Source organism: Bos indicus, chromosome 8 (assembly GCF_029378745.1).
Source record: "Bos indicus isolate NIAB-ARS_2022 breed Sahiwal x Tharparkar chromosome 8, NIAB-ARS_B.indTharparkar_mat_pri_1.0, whole genome shotgun sequence".
Classification (NCBI taxonomy): domain Eukaryota; kingdom Metazoa; phylum Chordata; class Mammalia; order Artiodactyla; family Bovidae; genus Bos; species Bos indicus.
The window spans coordinates 61850472-61867056 of NC_091767.1; the positions used below are offsets into that span (position 1 = coordinate 61850472).

The 16585-nt window shown below is 38.9% G+C and overlaps 1 protein-coding gene across 2 annotated transcripts in view; it reads left to right on the forward strand.

The window, feature by feature from the left end:
• The window catches only part of DCAF10 (DDB1 and CUL4 associated factor 10), a 51622-nt gene extending 47625 nt beyond the window's left edge, over positions 1–3997 (forward strand). For both annotated transcript variants that reach the window (XM_070794777.1, XM_019966228.2), the window contains 2 exons: positions 2069–2214; positions 3234–3997. In XM_070794777.1, the coding sequence (XP_070650878.1) occupies positions 2069–2214; positions 3234–3602 (515 nt within the window). In that variant the 3' untranslated portion in view covers positions 3603–3997. The remainder of the gene's footprint in view (positions 1–2068; positions 2215–3233) is intronic.
• Positions 3998–16585: the final 12588 nt, after the last annotated feature.

Sequence of the window (16585 nt, forward strand, 5' to 3'; positions counted from 1 at the left end):
AAATTTCACTTACCATCCCTCTCCATACTAACCCACATTTGAGGTCTTTCAGCACTTTTTATTTGTTCTCCTCTTGGTAGTCTGATGGCTAGATACAGGTTTTGTTTTTGTTTTGGTAGTTTTGGGTCACCTTTTGGAGATATCTTGTACCTAGAAATTTAGAGGAGAGACCTTACATTAGACTTCTAATTAAGGTTTTTCCTGGGTGGCCTTACCTGGTAAATGCCTATTTAATTACTTGATTACTTTTTATGGCTACTTCCAAGAATGGTTTGAGAGTCTTTCCTAACCTAACCTATTGACTATCCATCATCTGGTCCTCTGAATATTAAAGACTATGCTGTCTCATTTTAAGGTTAAATATTCTCCTCTTAGAGATTTATGCCTGGATATGTAATATTTCTCCTGTGGATTTTTAGGGATGTAGCACAAATAAAAGTAGAGTAACTGATCCAAGTGTAATTAGAGAGGCCCTTGACCCTCCAGTCTTGCTGCCCCATCTCCACTCTGACCCTGTATGGTTCCTCCCTTTAGCCAGCTCTTAAGCAACCTCCAAGGAGCAGAGACTCAAAAACCACTGCTTACCTATTCAGAATGAGTTTCTTTTCTGCTTTGGTTATAGATTTTCAAAATTAATTCTTGAAATAGGATTTTTTCCCCCTAAAATTGTTGTTAAAGTTTAATCACATGGGAAATTACTTATATATAATTTGGTTGTAACTGCAGTTTAGAACATAACAGGTTTTTGTCAGTGCAGTAATCTAAAGGGAAGCTTTTAAAAGAAGAGACCACATCAAAGTGAGAAATAATTCACAAAGGGTCTGACAGAGGCAGTTCATTATTTTTAAATTAACTCCTCAGAGAAGGCAATGGCACCCCACTCCAGTACTCTTGCCTGGAAAATCCCATGGACGGAGGAACCTGGTAGGCTGCAGTCCATGGGGTCGCTAAGAGTCAGACACGACTGAGCGACTTCACTTTTATCTTTCACTTTCATACATTGGAGAAGGAAATGGCAACCCACTCCAGTGTTCTTGCCTGGAGAATCCCAGGGATGGGGGAGCCTGGTGGGCTGCCATCTACAGGGTTGCACAGAGTTGGACACAACTGAAGCGACTTAGCAGCAGCATAGGCACAGAATTTTTGAAATATTTCTCTTGGTATTAAATTTCGAAGTTGCTTCCTTACAATGTTTATGAAAGTGATTTTCCACATATTCAGGGACATGACATACTCCCATTTGTAACAATGGCTCACTACAGCAGTCACTTTCATCAGTGGCTAGGTAGAAAGAAATGATGGCCATAGCAGAGTACCAGGAATATGTACAGTTGGCAGTATCTCCCACCCCTTGTCTTGACATGTCTCTGTGTGAGTTGTCCTCTCTTACCTCCAAAATTATAGGTCAACTTATTGTTTATGGTACTATCCTAGGGGCTGTAAGTCCTGCTCCTTACATACATCTTTAATCTACATTAAGGCAGTCGTCATGGCTTCCAAGTATTTCTCTGGACTAGAGAGCACCAGGTCTTCTGAGATGAGAATTGTTATCTTTTACTTTTCCAGACTCCTTTCATACCACATAACTTTTGATTCTTATATAGCTTTCTGAGATGCAGATTCAAATCAAAAGGACTCCTAGTCAGCTTTACTGCCGTGTGTGTGTGTGTGTGTGTGTGTGTGTTAGTCTCTCAGTCATGTCCGACTCTTTCAACCCCATGGACTGTAGCCCACCAGGCTCCTTTGTCCGTGGGATTCTTCAGGCAAGAATACTGGAGTGGGTTGCCATTTCCTTCTCCATTACTGCCTTAGCCATAGATTACTGTTGATTCCTGCTGCAGGAACTTGGATTCTTTAGTTACTGTCATACCCTTTCCCCTACACCCACCTCCAGAAACATAGCCCATACACTGAAGGGCACCTCAGTGTATTTACATGTGGTAGCATAAAGGGCAGATGAAGAAATAAGGAAGCCCCGATGGGGTGGCTGCCAGAAATCAAAGCTTTGATGAGTTGCCTTAGTCTTTTAATAATACGAATTCCACATCCTAATATTCTTATATCTCAGGAATTTCACCACGAAATAGTCTTGAAGTCTTAACCCCTGAAGTTCCTGGTGAGAGAGACCGTGGAAACTGCATCACTTCCTTACAGCTGCACCCAAAAGGCTGGGCCACTCTTCTTCGGTGCTCAAGCAACACTGATGATCAGGAGGTACGGGGCAGCACCACTGCACCTTCAGCGGGGCTGACTGAACAAACTGCCATTGCCATGTGTGCTCATGGTGTCTTAATCCCTTCAAAATCCTTCTTCCTCCTCTCTGGCCTGGGTTTGGCAAGTGGGAGATACTTTAAACCAGTCATCAGCTCAGATTAAGCCCAGTTTAATTCTTGCCTCCTTCATCTCATTGTAAAAAACCTCTTACATAGTAAACCCAGGACTGAGCTAAGCTGACTAAATGGGAGGTTTTGCTAAGTCAATGGAGTATTACGAGTTTCTCTTTTTACAATGCAGGGGGCCAGGGTTTAATCCCTGGTCAGGGAACTAGACCCTACATGCCACAACTAATATCCTGCATACTGTAACTGAGACCCAGCACAGACAAAATACAAACAAAAAAAACAAAGCTTTGGGAAAGGAAGGGATTGAACTGATAACTAGGGGGAAAGGGGTTGTATGACCTTAGGATCCTCCTTACTCTGGAAAGCTAGTGTCTTCCAAGAATCTCACTAGCTTCAGAAGCCACAGCTAACAGGAGAGAAGAGTCTTCGAAGTGTGTAGGAGAGGTAGTGTAGGGCTTAGATATCTTAACCCTAAAATATCAAGATTGTTGTTACTGTCAGGGGAATTATTACTTTAGAAGTCACAGTAACCTTGGGGAATAAAATGCTTCAAAGTGTCACGGTACAGCAATAACCTTGATATGAATGTAGATAAGACAGTGTGGGGCCTACAGATTTTGTTAATTGGGAGAGGGGTAGCATTCATCTGGATGTTTTCTTGCAGCAGGGATGTAGCTGTGGCATTCTGTTGAGCCTTTGGGGGAAAGAAAGATTATCTGTAGCACTGTTTGGGGCTCTATAACTTTGTTTTTGAATTAATTTTAGTTGAAGTGTAGTTGCTGTACTGCATTTTATAAGTTACAGCTGACTACAGTTATTCACAATTTTTAAAGATGATACTCCATTTATGAGGCTCTGTAACTTTGACTTCGCTCTCTTCTCTCCCTCTAGTGGACTTGTGTCTATGAATTCCAAGAAGGAGCACCCGTGAGACCAGTCGCACCTCGCTGTTCTCTACGCCTGACTCATTACATTGAAGAAGCCAATGTAGGCAGGGGTTATATCAAAGAACTTTGCTTCAGCCCTGATGGGCGAATGATTTCGTCCCCACATGGATATGGGATTCGCTTGTTGGGGTTTGACAAACAGTGCAGTGAACTTATTGACTGTTTGCCCAAAGAAGCCAGTCCCCTGCGGGTGATCCGTTCTCTGTACTCTCACAATGATGTGGTACTGACGACAAAGTTCTCTCCAACACATTGTCAGATCGCCTCTGGGTGCCTTAGTGGACGGGTTTCTTTGTATCAGCCAAAGTTTTAGGCACAATTTAACGTCAAATAAGGAACTCTACTGGTGTTCGACTTCTATATACTTCAATTTAGGTGAAGTATTTTCTTTTTAGAAGATCTTAAAAGTTTGGGTCAAGATCCTGGTTCTTATGGGTCCACAAACATACCTGTGACCTGAGTACTTGATCATCCAGCATCACGAGGCATCGCCAAGTTAGACTCCTTTTGCAGCATTCCTCCACTCCTGCTGACCCGTGCCACTACACTCCAGCTCTGCTGGTAGCTTTGTCAGGTCTCTTTCTTTTAATTCTCTTTCTGTTTTTGATTTTGGTGTGAATTTTGTGGACATTTGGCAGGAGTTTTGGTTGGATTAGGAGAAACTCGTGATGCTAGTATTGAATAAAACCCGGAAGTCTGATGTTGGCATACTGGTTGCTGAAAAGAAATTTCATCTTCACTTATCAGTATTCTTGGCCTTTTAAAGTTGCTGTTAGTTTCTCTATAATGAGCACAGATGATGGCATTATCCTTACAACTGTTACAGTCTTGCAGCAAAATGTCTTTTAGGTTTCCTGTCAAAATTATGTTTTTCACCGTGAGAGTAATTTTGTTGCGAAATTCTAGAAAAAACATTATCACCTCTCTTTGTAATTTACTGTATTTGTATGAATTTTTAAGTCTACAGCATATGTCCTTAGTTGATATTTTGTTCCTGTCAACAGCATTAGAAAGGAAAAGAGAGGAAGGAATGGGCTTGGGTCATTTCTATTGTATGAAGAGGATTTATTTATTAAATTAGTATACTGTCTGTCTGGCCACAGAGTGATGAGAACAATGTAGCTTAGATTTTCTGTTTCCTCCACCACATTATTTGAATCACAGAGTGACAGGTGGAGGGAAAATTGAGAGTAAATAGAGTTGTGTTTTTCTCATTTTCCTTGAGTTCAACTCTTACTATTAATGAAGAGAGAACTTCCATTTGTTTTCAAGCTGTTGTCATGACTGTGGCAGTCAGTGACTTGGTTGTCAAGACCTTTTGTTGTGTCTTGTTATGGAACATAGCAAGTAAAAAGCATCATGCAGGGGCCAGGCATAAGGCTGACTACTCTGCTGATGCAGGCAGCTTTTTTCTAGTCTTCTCTGCTTTGAATGGGATTATCTTTAGAGGAGATTTTGCCAGAAGTTAGAGTAATTTGAGCCACATGCTAGTTTTTTCCCTCTTAGAACATATTCTCTTAGGCCAGTGGTTCTCAAACATTTAGGGTGCATTATAATCATTGATGTGAAAGTCGCTCAGTCGTGTCCAACTCTTTGTGACCCCAATGGACTACTTCATGGAATTCTCCAGGCCAGAATACTGGAGTGGGTAGCCTTTCCCTTCTCCAATAATCATTGAGGAGCTTGTGAAAAATAGAGAAATCTGACCCTCACCTTAGGAGGTTCTGATTCAGCCTGGGAGAGGACAGGAATCTGTATTTTTAACAGTAACCCCAAATAATTTATATTCAGATGGTTCCTAGATCACAGCTTGAAACATTACTACCTTAAACATCAGTAAATATTTCTGTACCCATCCGGTGCTTACCACAACTCCCAGAAGGTGTTCTGATAGTTTAAAAAATAAGCAAATGAAAGCAATTTTAGAGGTCTTAAAATGGATGCAATCTCATTATTTGATGAATGTAGAAGTTAAGTGACTTAGCTAAGGTCATCCTGCAAAATTAGTGGCAGAGCCAGGACTTGAATTCAGGTCTCTCCATTCCTTGCTCAGGGCAATTTCTACTGTATTATGCTGGCTGTTAAAGATTTATAAACACTTTTTTTTTTGTCTTAAGTTGTATTACTATGGATACCCTTAAACTGGCCAATAGATTGAAAAAGAAAGGTATGAGAATATTGATGCTGAGAATTCCAGCGATAAGGAGAAACTGTTTTAAATCTTATAGAAATATTTACGTAACCCAAATGCATGAATAAAAATAACATTTTTTGTAGAATCTACCAGACAGCCATTTACACACATAGAGGTTACATCTCACTTAGATAATGTTGGCTCTAGGACAAATTTTAAAAATTACATCTTTTTTTTTACCATGGTTGTTAAAATAAAAATTGTAAATTTTTTTAGTCATCATAAAAAGTACACACTGAAAAACAAGTTTGCCATAAACTTTTTAAAAAATACATGTTTAAAAGAAAGTTTTGGAGACAAAAATACCTAATGCTGATAGTAAAAATAAGCTACTAAGTACAATGGTTATAAGAAATTTCTATATATTGCATCTCCTTTGGAGAGCACTCCATGTTAGATGCTGGGCCCAAATGTTGCCCAACTCTAAATTTCAGTACATGATTCTTAAACCACTCTATCATATATCAAATAATGTACATACTTTACTGCTAACCTTCACAAAAACTGCAAGGTAGGTGATGTGAGCACCAATTTACTGTGGAGGAAATGGGAGACTCAGGTTAGGTGATGTGCCCTGAGCACAGAGCTGACATGTACTGAATTTCAAACCCAGTGTCTTAGTTCCTAGCCTGTGCTTACTACCCAACCATTTTACCCTTTAGTTTGTAAAGGATGGTAAACTGGCCTATTAATTTACCTATTTAACAACCTCTGGAACTCTTATTAACAGAGCTGGCTTATTTTCTTTACTATGCAAAAGAACATTTACAAGATTGACAGTTTCCATTAGAATTAGTGCCATAAACTGCAGGGTGTACATACAGTCCATACCTAACTAAAAACCCTCAAGTAGGATAAATAACTATAAAGAAAAATGGAGGATTAATAGCCTTGTACAGAGTCACACAGATAAGAATGAAAAATTAATAGCCAGCAAACTCAGTAAAATTTTTGTCTTCTCTGAGGTATAGAAGGAAGTGAAGTCACTCAGCCGTGTCCGACTCTTTGCGACCCCATGGACTATAGCCTACCAGGTTCCTCCATCCATGGGGTTTTCCAGGCAAGAGTACTAGAGTGGGTTGCCACTTCCTTCTCCAGGGGATCTTCCTGACCCAGGAATCAAACCCGGATCTTCCACATTGCAGGCAGATGCTTTACGTTCTGAGCCACCAGGGAAGCCCCCTCTGAGGTATGATCATGATCAAAAAGTCATCAGGTAATATTAAGAAATTAAAAGGCATCAGGAATGCGATACTATTGATATTGGGGGATATTACACTTAAAATTTTGAGGTCCTATTTCACTTCAGTATAAAGTCTAATCTGGTGTTTTTAACTCAAAATTTTTAGTCATTTTTATTCATAACTGGTAAATTGTATTATAATTGATAAGTATAATTGTTGGTAAGTATAGTATAAATTATACTTGTTTTTAAAAGCTTTCTGCAGAGTAGTATATTTATGGCAAAGCTATGTTGAATGACTTTAAGAACATCAACTCCACAGTAGTTCTTTATTTTCAGTTGTGAAAATGAAATGGCTGATGCAGAAGAGACCTGTATTTTAATCTTTTGAAAATGTCTGTGGTCTTTTTTTCTCAGAAGCCCAAAAAGCATGTGTATTTTGTTGTTTCTCCTTGTTACATCCCTGAAGAGAGGCTATACCAAAAACTTTAGGAAAACAAGCATGGAAAAGGTTAATCATCTGTTTCCCACTTCTGTATCTAGAACCAGGATCACATCACATTATTGTTAAAGCTGTTTTCTAGAAAGTGCAATATAGGAAAAACACTCAGAGAATCTTTTGGGAGCCTAGTGTTTCCCATATTAGAATATATGGTGTTGGCATCCATAAGGATCTGTTAAGCTTGTGTTTAACAGGATAAATAGTTTGATAACTTACTGATGACAATCATCCCCATTTAATGACCAGCAGTCACTGAGAGCTATGAAAACTCACTCAGTAACACCATGTGGGTTATGAAGAAAGCATATATATTAATTTTGGGATAAATAATGCATATCTCTTTAAGTGCCAAAATTTAAAACCTGTAATTATTTTTGATGCAAGTCTTTCAGATATGTCAGTATACCTTACCTGCCTTCTTCTTAAACAGCATGCTCAGTATAATTCACTTTTTCATGATGAAAAGTAAGTGATATTCATGTGTTATTACAAATATCTAAAGAGCTCTGATGTATGTAAAATACTTCATAAATTGTAAAGGGCTATAACAAATTGATATTATTATAAAGTGATTCCCTTAGCCCCAAGGTATATATAATCATTTGCCTCAGATTGCTGGTGTGTTTTTTTTTTTTTAATTTAAAATATTTTATGTCTGCTAAGCAGTCTGTTTTGCTTATATAGTGGTTTCTTACTACACTTATCAATACACCTGCTTCTAACAGGCTCCCCACTTCCTTCTAATATGCTGTGTTCATCTGTTATGAGCTGGGAGGTGAGATAACCAAGTCTGCTTAGTGTTTAAAGAGCTGGATGCGCTCTGGGTGCACAATCTATGAGAGTTTTTTTGGTTGCTCACCACCTTCCTGACAGTTTCACAACAACCTTCTAAGTTCCCAGTTAAAGCCCAGGCTAGTGATTTTCTTCAGTTGCCACTAAGTAAAATACTACAAAAGCTAAGGATGCTGCTATATTAAGGAAAGCAATGTACCAAAGTACAGGGAAGGAAAAACAAAGGCTCTGTATTTGCACAGGGGTCTTTCATGCTTTGAAGAAAAAAGAAGAGTGCAGAGTGAAAAAATAAAAACCCAGGTAGACTTAAGAGTATTCTTGATGCCATTAAATTTTGTCGATAACTATTAAACTATATGGTTATCACATTGTACAGATAGTTTAATCTCAGTGCAAAATGAGATTGTACGAAATTTATAACCTAAACACAATTCTGAAGAATTTCTCACATTCAAATGATACGAAATTATTATCAAAAGCAAAGTCTTAAATTTACTTGTGTGCTGCTTTAGTTGTAAATGAAATTAGTGATGGAAAAATGGATTTTATTAATGGATTTTATCCAAAGTTCCAAGGAATATATCTCCCATGCACATACCCTCCTCTATGTATGTGTATATAAATGTCACTATAGATGAAAATGCCAGAGATAATAAAATACCTTTTAAAGTTTAAATCTGGTCCAAAATACTTAAAAAAGAATTTTCAGCTTTCCTGAGTTTTTTCCCTTACATAGATTTCAGTTTTTACATTAAAGGTTGAATATTTGAATTTTCTTTTAAAATTCACTGCATCTTCTATTTCTTGACTGTGCTTTCTGACTTTCAGGAAATTTAGATTGTCCCAGATAATATGCCAAACACCAGAAAGTTTTCTCACTAGATTCTTACACCAAACTGTAAGCTCCTTGAGGGCAGGGACTTTTATTCCCAGTGCCCAGCAGGATCAATCAAATAAATTGAATGTTGGATGAATCAAATTCACCGTATGTGGTCTCAAGTTCCCATGAGGCCAGAATTTTGATGTGTAAATTATTCAGTACTACAGAAGTCCATCATTTATTATAATGAACAGACTATTCATTGGAGTAAGGTTTTTTCCTGACAGTAGGACAGAAAAACCAAGCATTTCTCATTGTTCTCGAAAATTGCAAGATTCAGTTTTTCATTCAACAAACATGTGACTCCCTACTAGATGCCTAGTCTAGTACTAGAGCTCAAGGGACAAAGATAACTCAAGTTTTGGTATTCCATAGCTGCAGGTGACACAGACTTAGACCCAGGACTGGCTTCATGGGTGTGTGACCTATGCAGTCACAAGGGCCCTTTACTAAGAAAAGCCTCAGGCTTAGTTTATTGCTCTGCTGAAGCAATCTTGACATTCTTAATTTTTTGAACACGGGGCCTGCATTTTTATTTTGCACTGGGCTCACAAATTATGTAGCTGGTCCTGCTTGGATAGTATCATTTTGACCTAGTGAAAACAATAAGCATTAGAGTACCTTTTATCTACCTTCTAGTAAAGATATTCACATTCATTGAAAACTAGCCATAAAATAATTTAGTAAACTTCTCAAATCTAAAATTGAAACAAAACTTCCTTCTTCCCACGTTATTAATAGGTTTTTACCTTTTCTGAGTTTTCAAATGGATGGTAGAATTACAGGTGAACTTATCTACATACCTACATACAATTTTAAGGTTTTTAATGTTTTATTAATATATGCATTGAGTAGTTTAAGTCTACCTCATAATGTGCTTTAAAAAAATAATGCTACTTTGAAACATCTGACACACCTTTTGGGTGTCTTTTAACCTATTTAAAAGATAGCAAACATGGATTTAGTATTAGTTTGAAAACTTTTGTTTACATTTTGTTCATTTTTAGACCAGAATCAACCATAAGGCTATGACAGAGGCAGTGGTGTTTCTTGTTAGTGGTATTCTAAACTTTTTTGATCATGTAACTCCTAACAGAAAAAGTTGAGAGAAAACACTTTAAATTTTGGTTATTTATAAATTATACACATATTATACTCATCTATTATATACATCATAAAACATGTATAAAGGAAACTTTAGAAGGATCAGTTCAGTTCAGTTGCTCAGTCGTGTCCGACTCTGTGACCCCATGAACCGCAGCACGCCAGGCCTCCCTATCCGTCACCAACTACTGGAGTCCACCCAAACCCATGTCCATTGAGTTGGTGATGCCATCTGGCCATCTCCTCCTCTGTCGTCCCCTTCTCCTCCTGCCCCCAATCCTTCCCAGCATTAGGATCTTTTCCAATGAGTCAACTCTTCGCGTGAGGTGGCCAAAGTACTGGAGTTTCAGCTTCAAAAAAATCAAAGTTCTACATTACCTCCTGCACGTTTATGTTCACCTTGTCTTTCCACTGCTATGTGCACACTGCACTTTGTGAAGGCTGCTATTGTAAAACACAGAACTGGCATTTTACACTGAAAACACATTTATTAAGATCTGAACCATTCACATCTGTTCACTAAAGTTCTGGCCATTTACAAGTTTATTCAATATGAATGTGTATATGCTATACTAAGTCACTTCAGTCGTGTCCGACTCTGTGCGACCCCATAGACGGCAGCCCACCAGGCTCCCCCGTCCCTGGGATTCTCCAGGCAAGAACACTGGAGTGGGCTGCCATTTCCTTCTCCAGTGCATGAAAGTGAAAAGTGAAAGTGAAGTCGCTCAGTCGTGTCTGACTCTTCTTGACCCCATGGACTGCAGCCCACCAGGCTCCTCCGTCCATGGGATTTTCCAAGCAAGAGTACTGGAGTGGGGTGCCATTGCCTTCTCCGATATGAATGTGTGTCATTTCATAAATGATTTATTCAGTGAAAATTATTCATACCAATAGGAAGCATAGTTGATAATTTTTTGTCAAGCTGTATACAGTGATCAGTTCTCATACAAATTTAGAACATGTTTTTCACACTGCTCCCTAGAATGACATCTTGTATTATTTAATAGTGTGAGTGACCGTTCATTTTGCCATGCTATTTTAAATTTACATGCTAAATTTAATTTACCCCTACATGGGATGCTAACTTTTGGTAAGTCATTGAAAAGGAAAATAGAGTGAATCTCTTTCAGTTCAGATTATTTGGAGAAATTAATCATTCTTTAGATAATTTAACCATAGCATTAATGATCACTATTTCAATTATTCCTGAAATATGACTGACATAGATTACTTATAGTTTATTTAAATAGAAGAGATTTGGCATTCACTAATACTAAAGAACTATTTATATTCATTTCCTATTACTGATATAACAAATTTCCAAAAACTTAATGGTTAAGAAATTTCCTTCTAGGCCCTTCCCTTCCGGCAGAGAACATGAAAAGTGGTGCAGGCATTAGTATCACCAGGAGGGCTTGTTAAAAGATTGCTAGGCTGACACCCAGGGATGTTGACTTCACAGTTCTGGGGTGGGAGCCCCTATTTTGTGTTTCTAGCCAGTTCCCCGTTGATGCTGAAGATCTGGGGACCACAGTTTGAGAACCAGGGATATAGAAAATGTAGTTCAGGTTTAGTTTTTTCATGGATGACAGTTCCATGAATCTCTGTGAAGATAAAGCCAGTTTGGAGAATATCTTAACTTTGGAGGTTCAGAGAGGGATAACCATGCTTCCCGTCAGCTACAGCTATACTTGGTCCTCTCACCAAGTGCTAGAGCTAAGACGTCCCTATTTTCAAATGGTATTTACGTTACTGAGCAGTTAATTATGCTAAGATCATCTTATCTTCTCAGGAACAGACTTGGTGCTGTGTGGCTTATCTTCTAACTACATGAGAGGAGGCACTACAGAAACACAGGGAGCTCCAAACAGCTTACAGCAGCTGCGGACAGGATAACAGTTGAGAACAGGGGTAGCAGCTCTAACCAGAGTACAGACCACTCAGAACAGCTTTTAAACCCTTTTTGGCAGGTGGGGGATGGATGGCTGTCTCTTTTGAAAGCTATTTAAATTATGGGTACATGAGCCTGCTCTGTTTACATTAACTTGGAAAAGCCCATCCCTATAAAAGATTAGTTTTTGGGTAAAATGAATCCAAATTTTGTTCTAAAAAGAATACTTTCTTAAATACAAAGTGTCTGATCTGTTCTGAACACATTATTCTTAGGGAGCTATTACCTTAGAGATTTTGTGTGTGTATACAATAAACATTTGTATAAAAGAACAACTTCCTGGCCTTTATTAAAAGTTGCAGAGTACTGGCAGGAAAATCATGATGCCCACCTACCTTGGTCACTTCAGGTGTGAGTAAACCACTCACTTTTGGGGTAGTCTTAAGGAAAACATCAGCTTATTAGCGTCAGCTTATTACCAGTCCTGTCCCAATCTGGCATGTCTTCTGGGCTTGAGGAGAGGGAGCTGGTGGCCACCACATCATTAGTAGGACTAGTGGGACGGTTAAGTTAGTAATATGCCATAGGTTTGTGTTCCCTTCCAGCAGGTGTTTCTATGTGGTGTCCTGATTTCATGGCAATCTAAGAATTAGTAGTATACTAAAAGAACTGAATCGAGTCTCTCAATATGTGCTGACATCAAATACTGTGACAACATCCTAATGATTTTTCTTAACATTTTATTATGAGATGTTCAAAACATACAGGAAGGTTGGAAGAATTTTACAGGGAATATATGTTTACCAAGACTCAACTGTCAACACTTTACTAAGCTTGTTATATCAATTATCCAATAGTCTATCCACCTATCAATCCATCTTTATTTTTGATGTATTTTCATGAATGAATTGCAGTTATTAACACCCATCCTTCTAAAACTCCTCAGCAATACATATTATTAACTAAAGTTCAGTATTCTTTTGTTGTAAAATGTCCATACAATGAAGTGCACAAATATTAATGGTACTTGTGCTAATAAGTTTAGGCAAATGCATACACCTATATAACCCACACCCCTATTTAAAATATTCTTATTTACCATCACCCCAGAAAGTTCCCTCGTGTCCCTTCCCAGAGACAACCACTTTTTTTCCCTACCAGATTTCCCTGTTGTACAACTTCACATAAATGGACTCAGACATTATGTATTCCCCATGATAATTTTTAAAAGACAAATTCCTATGAAATTCAAAGTGTCTCTGAAACAGGGAGAATAGTGATAAAGACAACATCTGGGATCAGATTCTGATGCATTCACTGAGCAGGTATTATGAGAACCTCTACTCTGTAGATAAAGAGATCAGACAATCTCTGCCCTCAAGGAGTTCACACTGTCTTGCGGGGATACATCCTGGTCAGAGTCCTGGAGTTGAAACAGTCATCACGTGCCACAGAAGGAGACCTAATACAGTCTGGGAACCAGAAGGGAATCAAGGGAAATTTAACGTTGTACCTAGGAACTTGTCTCAGGCAGCCAATACTCTGTATTATCTGCAATTCTAGAATCTTGTAACTCAAAATGATTTGTCCTTAAAAGGGCAGTTTTACAGTACTGAGATGTCAGGCATTCTGCCAAAGAAACTATAAAAGTTACAAACTGAAATTGGGCTTACTGTTTTCTCTAGTTTGAACTGATACAAACTCAGGTGCTGTATTCAGCATTGCTTCCAAATGTAAAAGCACCATGCTTTTCTGGTCCCGAACCACAAGTGGCAGAAGTTTTGAAGGGCTCCAAACAGCAACAGCAAAGCTTTACATCTTCCTGGACTTTGCCTTAGCTTTCTCAAGGCTTATCACACCCATTATATCTCCAAGTTTAGGCCCTCACTTCCTAACTCATTTTCACTCATTACCTTCAAATTTTACACACAAATTACAAATGAAAGGTACTTGGATCCCTTATATACCAACTTTGTCCTATGGCTGTTTTCTAGTGGGGAAATATGAGGGGAGCCCAAGAAAATGTGATGGTATTGAAATTTGATTAATCACTCTTCTTCCAGCAAAGTATGACAGGGATAAGCAAAGTTTGCAAACTTCTTTTATCCAAAGAGAAAGGAGAAAGCTATACACCAGGAGCCACCTATTGCTACAGATATGATGACCCTTGAAAGAAATTAGTTTCTTTTTCCTATCATTTGAAACAAAAAGTTAGCTAGCATCTCAGTCTAACTAAACGCATTCCCCTTTTTTGGTGTACTCTGTCAGGAGCAAGTCACTGCTGACTAATGACTGAAAAGAACTTAAACTGAACGTTGATGGTAAAAGGAAGAGCAACTACTGAGGTGGTCTGCTTTAAACAAGTCATGGCACTTCTATAGTAACAAAGCAGCTATCAATGACAAACTAATTTTAAGGAATACTTTCTTCTTGCCCTTCTCAGTCAGCTTGACTCAGCTGAGTTCCACAATTCACAAACAGCTGCAAGAACAGAAAAATGAAGTGCCTGTACATTGGAATCCTGACTCAAGCAGACTTGTTTCATTGGCTGGATAAAGGATAGCAGAATGTATAACCGAATCATTTTCCTATACACCTGAAACTAACACAATGCTGTAAATCGACTATATTCATATATTAAAAAAAAAAAAAAAAAAGATAACTAAGCATTAAAGGTAAAGGAGGAGAGGAAAAAAATCTCAGTTTAGCACATGTATGTTATAGCCTGAAGGTTTGTGTGCCCCACCTTGTATGTGGCACTCTTGACCCCCCGATGTGATGGTATTTAGAGGGCAGCCTGCGGGGAGGATTACATTTACATGAGGTCAAGAGGTTCTCTCTCTGCCATGTGATGACACAGAAGTCTGTACACTAAGAGCCAAATCTGCCAGCACCTTGATTTTGAACTTTTCAATGTCTAGAACTGAGAAATGTCTGTTGTTTAAGCTATTTGTTGTTGTTTAGTTGCCCAGTCGTGTCCACCTCTTTTGAGACCTCATGAACTTGTAGCCTGCCAGGCTCCTCTGTCCATGGGATTCTCCATGCAAAAATACTGGAGTAGATTGCGACTTCATTCTCCAGGGGATCTTCCCAACCCAGGGATCAAAGGCACATCTGCATTGGCAAGAGGATTCTTTACCACTGAGCCACCAGGGAAACCCCTTAAGCCATTCGGTCTATGTTATTATAGCAGCCCGAGTAGTGTTAAAATGTTTCCAACAACTTCTATGACCCATCAAGGAATGAAAGTCAGACAGGATATTCCAGATTGCTGTGATGCTGAATATTCATATGTCCCTTCACTCTCTTGATTCTTAAAAGAAGTATTTATCAGATATCTACCAGGTGTAAAGCACTGTGCCAGGTGCTTGCAACTGTGGAAACTGATTAGATCAGAGTCTCTGCCTTGTGGAGCCGACATTTGAAAAGCTAAGTAAGTAAAGTCGCTCAGTTATGTCCAACTCTTTGCGACCCGATGAACTGTAGCCTACCAGGCTCCTCTGTCCACAGGATTTTCCAGGCAAGAGTACTGTAGGAGTGGGTTGCCATTTCCTTTTCCAGGGGATCTTCCCGACCCAGGGATCGAACCCGGGTTCTCCAGCATTGCAGGCAGATGCTTTACCGTCTGAGCCACCAGGCTAAGGCATCAAATAATGACAATATAAATAAAATAGGTAAGTGCTATGAAAACAGCAGAGGAATATGGTACCACAAGAGTATGTAAGAGGGAGATCCGAACTGGTCCTTAAGTGTAAGCTGACAACCCCGAAAAAGTGAAATCTGAACTGAGATCTGGAGGCAATCAGCAGGACTTACTGAGTGAACCAGTACAGTGGGACTCCGCATGAACAAGGCTGGGAGACCAGAGAGTACAGAAGTCCCCATTGGCTGGGCAGGGCAGTTTTAGCTGCAGATGACAACAAGGGAGACAGGGCCTGGATCACTTGATCTAAAAAAAATACAGAAATAATAAAGAATGGACTGAAGGGAGAGGAGAACCCTGATAAATCCTATTTTATCCATTTCTACTTCAGAATCAGATACAGTTATCTGCAGAAAAAGCTCCCTACTGGAAACTAGATTCTGAAGGAAGTAAGCTGGGATCAGCCTTTGGAGACTGGGAGGTGCTGCAGCTACAGACCTCCCCAGGCCCCCCACCCCGCGTCACACTGTGAGAAATGCTCTCTACTCCCCTCACTCTGCAGGCAGTTTACAATGACATTTTATCAGAAGATGTGCTGAACACCCCTTTCATCAATTCTAGAGTTCAGGATATTCACTTTTATGATAAATGTCTTTAAAAATTCTAAAACTGGAATGTTTTAGAGTAATTATTAATGTATGGCAACTGCTTCCTCATCTGGTGGTCCCTCATCAGGGAAGCTCAACTATCCCTTTGTAAGGGTCAGGGAGCACCTTACAATGTAATGTGTAAACCAACAGTGTAGCTCATATGATTTCACAGTCTCCTAACAGAAACAAGCAAAATGAAAAACAGATATAAAAAGCTCAGAAAGCACCCATATCCAGACCATTTAGCTTGGGAATAAGCATGACCTGAAGATACATTATTATAATACAAAGTATTAATAAGCTGAATTTACCAAGACAGTTTATACTCAGTAAGGGAAAAGTTTATTTGGAAAAATCCTTAAAAAGAAAAAAAATGCTTTGCAGTCAACCTATTTTGAAAAGAAACTTATTTTTCTTGACCAAAACTAACTAACTTTTCTTGACTAAACAAAATGGA